Source organism: Vigna umbellata, chromosome 5, assembly GCF_029865625.1.
Source record: "Vigna umbellata cultivar VRB3 chromosome 5, Vumbellata_1.0, whole genome shotgun sequence".
Lineage (NCBI taxonomy): Eukaryota > Viridiplantae > Streptophyta > Magnoliopsida > Fabales > Fabaceae > Vigna > Vigna umbellata.
In genome coordinates, this window is record NC_142169.1 from 60,521,356 (window position 1) to 60,533,046 (window position 11,691).

An 11,691-nucleotide genomic window follows, 5' to 3' on the forward strand; every position below is an offset into this window, starting at 1 on the left:
AATACAGAAAAAAAATACAACTTTTTTTTCCAAATTAAAACTAGTATTTTCCAAATAACCTATACAAATTCAAGTGTCCCTGAGCTATTTCAATGGTCACAAGGATACACATTACAAAATTAGGAACCTGGCAAATGAGGTTATTGCAAATTACACTAAAGCAAACTTCGGTTGAGAATGAGAGCATCAAGGACAAGATCAACTCAAAATTAAATAGACTGCAAGTTCTAATAACATGCAAGTGTTGATTGTCATAGAGAGGAAGCGTAAAAAAATTCCTTTACTAATTCATTTGATGTCATCTGTACAATAGCGCCCCAGCCAAAAAGTTATGCCATGATATTACACTATCAGCAAAGATATTGTACAACCTAGATTATCTGAGAAACTTGGAATACTCGTTATATATATTTGGTTAGTAATCTAAAATTGGTGCCCGCAAATCTAAGCTTGACTATCAAAATTCATTTTATCAAAATCACCTGTGCACATTCTCCATTACAGCAAAGCTCATCTCCAATAGAACTGCATAACCTACGGAGCAGAAGAAACGTGCTAGGATGGTGGGGCATACTTAAACTCAGCATGGCACCAATATAAACCAAAATGCATTATTGACAGCACTAACCCAACACATATATGCAGAGTAGATATGACTGCTATTAATACTAACGAAACAATCACGTTGCTCCAGAGCTGGCTGTAACCCCATTACCATCTCTCAGCCCTTGAATGCACACATGCAGATTTCTTTGTACACTGTCCGCAACTAATTTCAACCTACCTTGACTTATATCTGCTGCTGAGCTCCCATTAACCTCCACCGCTCGTGCCACCCTCTGTTTGCATTTCTCCCAATCATCAACACGCAACCAACAGGCCCTACCACCATGGCTACCATTCATGGCAACAAATGATACATTAGAACTTTCACCAAATGAATATCTCAATCTTACTGAAACACAGTACGGCAACCATGCAGCACCACCAGCAGCATTAACATGAGGGACGTGAGAAGAATCAAGAACAACTGTAAGCGCAAAATCAACAGAATTATGAAAACGATCATAATGGATGTTGCTCCTGAATGCAGATGAGCTCTCGGAGTTCTCATCCGCGTTTAAACCAGAATGATTTTCAAGACACAACTCAATTCTTGGTTTTTGAGCAGAAACAACATCTCCAACTTGTGTATGCGATAATCCTTTTTTCCAAGCAATTAATTTCAAGAATTCTCTCAGTACTGATACAGGTAAAGTGAGCATAGTAATGAATGAAGCAACACGAGATGCATCATAGGGTTCTGATGCCACACGACGGCTGAAGTAGTCACATATTTCACTTATCTCAGATTGACTTAATTCCTCTGGTGCAGGATTTGAATTTTGCTGTTGTTGTTGCTGCTGCTGGTGAAATCGTTTTACACTTAATACCTGCAGTAGCAGCTGAACTCTGTGGACACTTACCGCAAATACATATCCTCTGCAGAAAGATGAAAAGAAAGCATTTCAGTTTAGTGCATAATAACTAGAATAAGAATACCAAAAATGTAAGAACCTGAAAAGACTCAAACTGTTTTCCCTTTCAGGATTGGTCAAAATTTTAGTCTTAGATGCATATATTACTTGTTCATACGTTACCCTGTAATTTGTAGCGTATAAGCAAATAAGACCCTATCACACTGGCTTTCATGCACATGGCTTTAGATTTGATTTCTCGCTCTTGGAAATATTGAACGAGTAGCACCTTAGTTATTTTTCAAAATACAGATTAGTATTAACTTGAACCTATAAAACTAACTTGTAAAATGAGGTTAACATCCCACTTATATATATTCTACTTTGACACCAACATCTCTGTAGTGTGTAGACTTGTCCAATACTTTTTGGACACAACACGTCATCCACACCTTCAACTGGGTCATCCTTTTTTGAGCCCAGACACATCTGGGAAGCAGCTTGAACTTGAGTAAAGTAAGCCGACACCTATTATTGACTAAACACTTACTGGATACTACTATAATAATAAAGTAAAAAAAAAAGGAAACAAAATATAAATAATGTAAGGCCCATACACCTTTTTGTGGTTTCTTTCCCTAAGACTTAACTAGTTATTTTAACTACTAAGAGATACTCCTGTTATTTTGGAGAAACCAAGAAATACAAAACACTTTCCTGATTTTAATAAGGTATATGTGAGATTTCTATTTTACCCATTTCATTAGTACACCACGATAAATAAACGAATTAAAGAATAAGAATAGATAACAAGGAGTAATTAATGTTGTCTTAAATTTTGAAAATGACAATTAAATAAAAATAAAAATCCTTCAAAAAATATAATAGTTAAAAGAGGGTGTAGTTTCTTCGAATTCTATTGAGCTGTTGCTATAGAGAACCTGAAAACTAGCAAATTCATTTTTACAGAATGAATTTTATAAATCTTAATTCTCGTTTGAGATTTTTGTCATGTTACACATATAATCACACATAAAAGTGGTGTCATCTGTCCTATAAGTTGGACATTAATTATGTCTCGGTATCTGTGTTTGTTTAGGTGCTTCATGGGACAAAATGCCCTATAGCAAAAAATAGCCACTTCCAACTGCTTATCGGCAGGGGGAATATTTTGCATCAACTCATTAAACCATGGGATATTATGCATACAGAAATTAAGGGGGTTAAATTTGAACTCTCATAATACTGAAATGAACAAAAATGTAGTTAACTTTTCCCCTTTTTTGCAAAGTATAGATAATAAATCATCAAATATAAATATGCGTAATATTAACTAACATGGAATAATCAACTTCGTGTATCATGCTCAGATTAAGAAATAAAAAATGCATCAAGGCATCTTATATTAAATCCTAATCCAAAATCCAAGAATGTATTGTGCCTAATCAGGCTAAATCACGCAAGGTAACAAAGCCACAAACCAAACAGAAGCAAGGAACATGTTGAAAAATAAAAGGAGGAATAAAATCAAGAACCAATCCCGTAATATGACAACTGCAACTATGTCCCTTTAAGCAGGACTGAAACATTATATAACAGACAAGTTCGTAAATATATAGCAAAAGTCCATATATCAAGAAGAAATGAAAAATTACGACAGAGAAGTGTGCAAATAATAAAAAAAAAAATCTAGACATAAGAACTGGGGTAACAGAAGAAGGATTCTAGATACTTACCCAACAAAAAAACGCAAGGCGGGTTGCTCAGGGTCCAAATTCAAAAGGGCGCCTTCATTTTCCTTCAAAATAGATCCCAGTATCTCTTTCAAAAGATCAGGTAATTGGGCAAAAAGCCACAACACTCCAAGATACTTGAGAATGCCTCTCAAAACCTTCTTAAGAGCAACGAGAGGAACCCAACCACCTCCATATCCTCCATCGTCACCAAGGCCAATAATGGCTGTGTTAAGCTCGCCTCTGACATGTGCTGGGACAACTGCTCCAGGGGGCCTCCGTAGAGAGACAGGTGATGTCATCAAAGCCAAGTTTGAAGAGCCTGCTAAAGCATTTCCCACACGGTTTAAACTAGCTACTTGATTTCCTGTTCTAGACATTGCAGCAGAAATTGGCAGGTTTATTCTGTTTCCATTTGCAGCCATCATCTGGGATCCTGAACCAGGGTTTGGATTATTTGAATTTGACAGTCCACCTGCCTGTTGTCCAGTGAAACTGGGATCCAATCCATTCAATTCCTGGGCAACATGTTCCATGATAAAAGGCCGAAACTGGGGGCACGGCAATGACCCTCCTGAAAGACGACCCTCTTTAGGAGGTGTTGCAGGCTGCAACCACACCTGATCTCCTGCAAAGCAGCGCATGTCAACTGCAAACTGTTTCCTGTACATGATTCTTATCCAATATGGACCCCGCAGCACAACAGAGACATCAATGGGCAAAAGTGAACTAGGAACAATGCCCGGACCACCACGTCCAGCAGCAGCTAACATTGAAAGGGTCTGGTTAGTGAGACCACTTGCAGTAGGCATGACGGTGTTTGCCCCAGGACCAGATGTAGGCTGACCAACATTAGTGGTTGAATTCCCAAGCAGAAGTCCCTGTGACGATATATAACCACCAGACTGTTTAGGAATAGAAGATAGAGCAGCTGCAACCCCTGGAACAGGACCAGCTCTAGCTGGCCTGGTTGCAGCTGCCAAGGCATGCAATGGCCCTGCAGTCAGCCTAATGCAATCCAAAAGTGATGAAACTTCAGCTCCATTTATGAAGTCTTCCAGAAACTGCGCAGAAATACAAGCATTTGGTATAGTAAATATACAGGGCAAGAAATATTGGGAACATAGCAAGGGAAAAATATTAGAACATCTATACAGAAGACAACATTAAGAAACGGGTTTCTTATCACCACTGAAATATCAAAAGGAAAAAATGGCACCAATCGGCAGAAATAACCATAACAATAAAATTAATGCATCGGATTTCATGTTTATATTGCATAGCCAGCTGAAAAAGAAAAAAAAATGTCCCACACAAATTTCACCCAAAAGGTACTATAAAGAATCAGAACAAATATGAAATGGGAAACAATACTTCGGCGGGATCATGTATGTTAATTTTCATGATAGGAGAGAAAGTCCAAGAACAATTAAGTAAAAAGAAAAATGGTGAAAACAGATCAAAGCCAAAAATCATGACCGAATAATAATGTGGCATGCATATAATGTTTCATCAAAATTTTTAAAAGCAACAGGGAAATAGAAGTCTATCACTGATGCCAGAATGAAAACAATGAAAGAAAAAAAATAAGAAATGGATAGCAGCAATCAGTTGAAGAGAAACTAGCAAACCTTGGTATGAGGCCAAAGTTGATCTGGAGATACATGCATTGTGCAACCCTCTTTACCAGATTCCCATTCAACAACAAAACGAGCAAGGACACTTGAACCAAAGCTAAACCACAAGCTCATCAATCCAACTGCCTCAATTCTAAACGCCCTTCTCATCTGCTCAGATAGTTTGTCAGCAGTATCTGAAGAAACCTTGGAACTTGGTGTTTTGCTGTCAGTACTAGTAACAAGGTCATCTGACTTCTCCTCTGCTCTTACGCCAAGTAATTTCCTCATGCCAAGAGCAAATGTTCTTGCATTGGCAAGCCTTTGAATATCAGCCACTAATTTCTTTATACTATCTACCTCGACAGATTGATAACTCAAAACAACACCATCTGGATCATAATGTATATGTGAATCTATGTCAGATGTATTAGCAATTCGAACACCTGAACCCCATGGTGTATTATTGCTCCCTTTCTGCAGCTCCCATAAATCCCTGAAGTGTTGATCATTTATTTTAACATCCCAATACATGCAACCAGGTCTTCCAAGTCGCAAACATATATGCTGCCATGAGTCCCCTCTAGCAAGAGGAAGTCGAAACCAAATGTTAGATGATCCACTTCTCAAGCCAACTTCTTCAACATATGAGATGTCTAATGCATCCATCTGACTGGTTAGTCTAGCGTGCTTAATGCAAAGTGAACAATGCCTGACCACATGAAGAAGAGCTACAATGTAAATGCTGGACGGAACAGTCCCTTTATTCACTTCAGCTATTAAACTTCCATAACTGTACCCTTCCGTTTTGGGTATCATCTCAGAAGACATGGCACCCTGTGCCAAAGACAGTTGACAACCAGATGAATCTGAAAGTTTTCTTCTCTTGCAGATTCCTGGGTTGTTTTCAACACCTTGAAGAGTTGGAATCAAGGCCAACATATCTGAAGCTGTTCGCTTTCTGGATTTCTTATCATTTTTGGAGGTGACATCTTCTCCTGTGCTATAACTAACTGTGGATTCTAGTGCTTGGGCTGCAAGCGTTCATTTGTCCAGTCACATATTGCTTAGTGAAAAATAAAATAAAGAACAGTATGACTAAACTCTACATGAAAAAGATTAAGATGGAAAGGAAGTATCTTACATACGGGAGTTGTAGCACATGAACCAGCAGCCTTAAATGAATCAACTTGAGATCCATTAGGTCTGGAATTAGGCATTCGAGAGCCTGTTGGTCGTGGAGGAGACAACAATCGAGATGATCGACTTCCAGACAAAGCCTCATTAGAAGTGTCATTCAACACTCTTAGTTGTTCTTCATCAATTGCAGCAGAGGAACTAATGTCAACTGAATGCGGAGACTTTGGTGAGGTCAAATCCTGTTCAGACTTGGAAGCAGACAACTTTTTCCCGGCAGTGCTCCTTACTTGTCCTGTTGGTATGGAGCCGACAGAACTGGACTGAACTGGGCCCTTCACACTACCAGATGAGAACAATGAACCACTATAGAGACTAGTAGCCCCTGAAGCTTTTGTTACATTATTAACCTGTGCTATCTGCATTCCTCCTTCCCACTTTGGTGAAGGGCTTCCAGCCTTTAAACTATGTATATTCATGGGGACAGATCCATATTGAGATGGAAGTGATGTATTCCCAGTTGAAGAAATATTTTGAACAGATAATGGAGCTGCTGAAGATCCTTTCTCAAGTCCAAACACTTCGTCAACAAGTGATGAAAAACCTGATGGATGACCTCTTGCAATCTGTATGGAATTCTCAAGGCGAATATCAGAAAAGAACTCATGTCCAGATGTTTGATTTGGGCCAATGGCATTGGGCAGAGCAGAACGTAATTTTCCCCAGTCAACCAGGCTTAAATTCATTTCATCCTCATGAACCTGCATTTGCCCTATATCAATTTTTTTTATCCGCAACACCTGATTAAGGTCACCGCCACATAAATTATCTGTTCCAGATGGGTCAGGCTGAGTCTCTAACAACTTAAACAAGGGTTTAAAATCCTTATCAAGCTGCATCAGCAGAAAGTATGAGCTTCCACAGTCTGGAAATCCCATCAATAGCATAGCTGAACCATTTGAAACATCCTTGGGTATTTTAACTATATTGAATCCATGCTCATATACCTGCAAGAATCCCCAATGATCCATAGGTCTTAGACTTTAAAGGGAATCCTGAAACCCAAATAATATGCTTGAAGACAGTCCAAAGGAGAGAAAACAGGTAAATATACCTCAAGTCCTAAAACCCTTCCGATTGAAGCAAATAGGTGTAATATACTTTTGCTTCTCAGGCTTATGAAAACCTCAGCTGCAGTCATAGATCTCTGATTCAAAGCTTCTTCACATTCTATTAAGGCTGAAGAAACCACTATGTTTTGTGAAGATTGAAGAAGAAAACGGCCATTCCTGAATAGCAACACAGGAACGGATTTGAGAAAATCCCCCCAATTAAAATGCAATAGATTAGAAAAATGTAAATTGGGTACCTGATATTAATTCCAAGAGTAAAAAAGGAAGAGCCATAGGCACGCACACACAACACCTCATGGCCCTCAGAGTCCTTGCTGCAACACTTTTCATCCTTCTACAGACAGAAACAGAACTCGGATCAAAACCACGTGCTAGAACGAATGGAAGGTATGGCATAAGATTACATAAATGAGATCAATGGGAAGGCATAGAGATTCAGAAATGAATCTATAAATTTAAACAATAGTTTGCATATCGCAAAGGTGAATAGTCTTTCACAGGAAAACATGTACGTATCAGCATGTCTTGAGATAAAAAATTTACTATAGTTGAGGCCAATGTAGTCCTCAGAAGGCTTTGGCAGTTCTGTCCTTACAGGCCAATTTTCGGGAGTTGAGGACTACTCAAGCCTTATAAGGACTACATTTGCAACATCTAACGATGAAATGATTTTTACCACAAAGAACTGACACCACACAAACACATAAAACAAAACCGTAAAAATATTGAATATCAAGGATCTGAGAATCTATCTATCTTTCGAAACTTAAACGATGTTAACAAAGTCAAACCTCGAAATGACTGACATCAGACATGCAAATAAAACAAAACCCCAAAATAATTATCCAAATCTAATCCTTACCGAACCTACTAAACTCCAATGCAACACAGCAAATTGACACCTCCAAACTCCCCAAAAGAGAAAACGTTTCCAAATAAATGTAAACCAACCTGCTTATATTCAATATCAGGTTCACCCATCCGGGACTGGAGCACAACATCGTCTGCAGTTCGACAGACCTGAACGTTTTTTCCCAGTTCTCTTTTAATTTCGAGCAGCCGAGTATATCTGTTGCAACAAATAGCTCTTAACAGCAACCTCTCAACATCAATACAACTCTGGTCCAAAACAAACTCTGCCTCCTTGCCTGTCAAGGGGTCTATGACAAAGCTGCTGTGGAGACACTTTATCTGAAGATCTGACCCAGGTTCAATTTTAATAAATGGGCATGTACCCGATTCAGGCGCATTAGCATTCTTATCAAAATCCAACCAGTACACAATTTTCAAGCCAGGAGTTCGCAGGGCAGACGAATCAGATTCTGAATCAGGGTTCTGAACCGAGCTAGAACTCGCTCCATGACCCTCGGATATGAGCTCAAACCGAATTGCATCCTTCCACCTCCCCTGTCGAAGAACCTGAACTTGCCTTATCACCGTGTCCATGACAAGTGCAACACACAGCTCATGAAGAACCGAGTACATAACCGAAAATGGATTTTCTGCCGCCGCCATTCGCCTCTCCAAATCATCTCCAAGCACGTGCCGCCGCATTTCCTCCAACTTCACAGGCTTATTTTTCTCCCCGACAAGCAGCTCCAAATGCAATATCCTCCACAATGACAAGTGTCCTCTATACCCAAGCGTTATCAAAACCTTGAACTCCCCATCCACCCTAAGCAGTGCGGTACCATCAGAAACGTTAATATCAGAAAACTCTTTGGGAATCGAAACCTGAAGCAATTTGGAGCGAACAAGCGTGTCCAATTTCTTCAAAGCAGGTTTCTGCTGATCCTCGGTCAAAGCATACTGAGTCCCCACATCCTCTACACATTTCGGCAGACGCTGGTAACTTCCAGTGAGAAGAATATCAATTGCGGAAGGAACATCATAAACGGGTGCACGCGCCTGTTGAAGCCCCTCGTGCATGAAGAATAACGAGTCTGCAGCTTGCGTGAAACACATGTCGTGATTGGAAACAGTGGAAGCCAGTTGCTGACAGTGCTGTATCAAAGGAACCTACAAAAAAAAAAACAAATAAACCAATAAATTAAACAAATACAGCAAATTCCATAACAACAACGGAATAATGAGATGAAAATGGAACTGAGGCACGAAAGTGAGCGAGAAATTGAATCACCTGCTGGCACCACTTGGAGAGGACATTGAGACGGATCATTCGCTGCTGAGTCTTGCTCAGGAATTTGAGGATGCTAATTTTCTTGTCGGTGTCGGATAATTCGGAGGACCTGCATTTATCGACGAGTTCTTTGAGAGAAGCGTATGAATCGTGAGCGGCGCGTGTGACGAGCGTGGAAAGCTCGACCGTCTGTTGCCCTAACTCCGCAGCCATTGGAAGTTGTGGTTGGTTAGGGTTCTTCCGATCTATTTGTTTTGGCAGAGCAGCATCGAAACTAGGGTTTTACGAGAAAGAGGAAAATTGTTATACGGACAAGGAGAAGAAGAAGAAAAAGAAGAAGACTAAGAAATAGAACGAAAACGACGAAGCCCGTCCCCAATTCCTCTCTCTATCGCGCGCACACTCTTTTCAGTGGTCTCAGTCAGGGTCAGGGCTAAGGTTCGTTTGGTTCTCTCTCTCACACAAAAATGCGTTATTCTTTCTTTCTTTCTTTCTTTCTTTCTTTCTTTCTTTTTCTTCTAAAGAAGCCCTTGACTCCTCAATCTCAAAGCGCCTACCAATTTGGGATCCATTTTATATGCAAACTAACAATGAATGAATGAGGAAATATTGCACTTGTCTTTCCTTCCAATTATATTTCTCTCGCTCTTCGTCTTTCTCCAAATCATAAATCATTCGGGGAATCATTTCTTTGACAAAATATACTTTTCAGATTATTTATTTAGCTGGAAATTAAAAAAAATATCTATAATTTATTAATAATAAATCAATATACATTTTTATGTTAAAAGATATAATAATGTGCTTCGAAAAAAAATTAGAAAATATATATTATTCAACTTCTAAATTTGAATTTTCTTTCACTTTAAATTTATTGTCTTGTTGGTTTGTTTTTCCAATATTGATTTCTTTTTGTTTTTCTCGTTTATGTCTTTTATGGAATTTTATGTTTTTAATCTTTAGATTTTTTTTTATATATTTCCTATAATTTGTTTGTCTGATATATTTGTTTTTTCTAAATTGTTAAATCAAAACTAATCTACATTATTTTCAATTAATAAAAAAAATCATGAAAGTCTTTTCAAAAAAATTCCAAAATTGTCCGTGTATTTAAAAAAAAAACTCACACCCCTCTTTTTTTTCGTCAATAAATTTCGATGTAGGTTGAAGATTTTTTTTCTTAAACGGATTTTTCAAAAGTGTTAACGAATTTCAAAATTTGTTGAAAAAAGGTATTTGATACGTTGGCATTAAAACTATCAAATTAATATTACTTTTCAAGTCAACTAAGGTAGATACGGTTTAAGTAACCATGAGTTGTCTCCTAACAAATACAGAATTGCATTTCAATATTTGAATCTTATGAATGATATGTAATGCTCAAGAATAAAAGTAAGAAATTATACTAATAGAATTAATATTTGAAGAATGTTTGAAGAATAAATAGGAAACTTAAAAAAAATGATGATCAAATAGGCTAATTTCACTGTTTTTCCAATATAGATTCATCATTTGTTATCCACATATAATTGTTCAATTGATTATTGTTCAAGTTTCAAAATAATCAAAACACATTCTTAATTAATTTGAGAGCGATCATCATGCAGTTAACCAAAGTAGATTCTCAATCAAATAGAAAACATTTATAGATTAATCAAAATGAATTCAATCAAATTACATTTTTAATCTCAATCAAATTCTAATGTGTTTAATCATGACTATTCTTAAATCTCCCGACCAAAATAAAAGCTAATTAATCAAAGTAAGTTTTCAATTAATTATAGTTGAAATTATTATCACCAATAAAAGTATATTCTCAATTGATAGTAAAAACTCATTTAAACGTATGAAAGTTTTTAAATTTAATCAAAGTAGCTTCTCAATCAAACCTAGAAACCCCTCAACCCATATGATTAATATGCATGTAAATTCAAACACCTTTTGATGCAAAAATCATTGCTTTTAACATGATTGAGAGATGAAAAACATAAAAAGATAGCAACTCAAATCGATAATCAAAAGAAACAATTGCATTAATTCAACTTAACCTCAAAATCCATAATGAAATTACAGTGGAATAGCTCTAGAAGCTTAGCCCTCCATGAATGGAGTGAAACACATGATGAAATAAAAGTGAGAAGAATGGTAGATGCTTGCTTCCAGTGTGAAGTAGTTTGAGAATGAATGAGTTGTGTTTTCTGTCTTCCGTAGTATATAGGGCTTGATTGGACTTAGACTCTGAATATTTAGTTGATAAGATCTTTTATCTTATATTTAATATCTTCAAAATATTCAACAGATTTGATCGGTTTTTTAGAATATTTGATAATATCTTTGCTAAATACAAAAAGATTTGGCAAATATTATCTTTTGATTTTTATTGATATAGTTAAATAAAGTAATTATTTAACAATATCAAATAAAATATCTTAAGATATATTTTCTCCAAATTATCTTTTAAAATAAACTTGCCCA

At 37.2% G+C, this 11,691-nt stretch overlaps 1 protein-coding gene across 1 annotated transcript; it reads right to left on the bottom strand.

The window, feature by feature from the left end:
- Window positions 1-191: 191 nt before the first annotated feature.
- SWP (RNA polymerase II transcription mediator) lies at window positions 192-9,883 on the bottom strand. The gene is made up of 8 exons (XM_047291412.2): window positions 9,217-9,883; window positions 8,028-9,095; window positions 7,313-7,410; window positions 7,058-7,232; window positions 5,951-6,950; window positions 4,822-5,840; window positions 3,194-4,254; window positions 192-1,482 (listed from the first exon to the last, which is right to left on the bottom strand). The coding sequence occupies exons 1-8, from the start codon at window positions 9,427-9,429 to the stop codon at window positions 681-683; spliced, it is 5,436 nt and encodes a 1,811-aa protein (XP_047147368.1). The 5' UTR covers window positions 9,430-9,883; the 3' UTR covers window positions 192-680.
- Window positions 9,884-11,691: the final 1,808 nt, after the last annotated feature.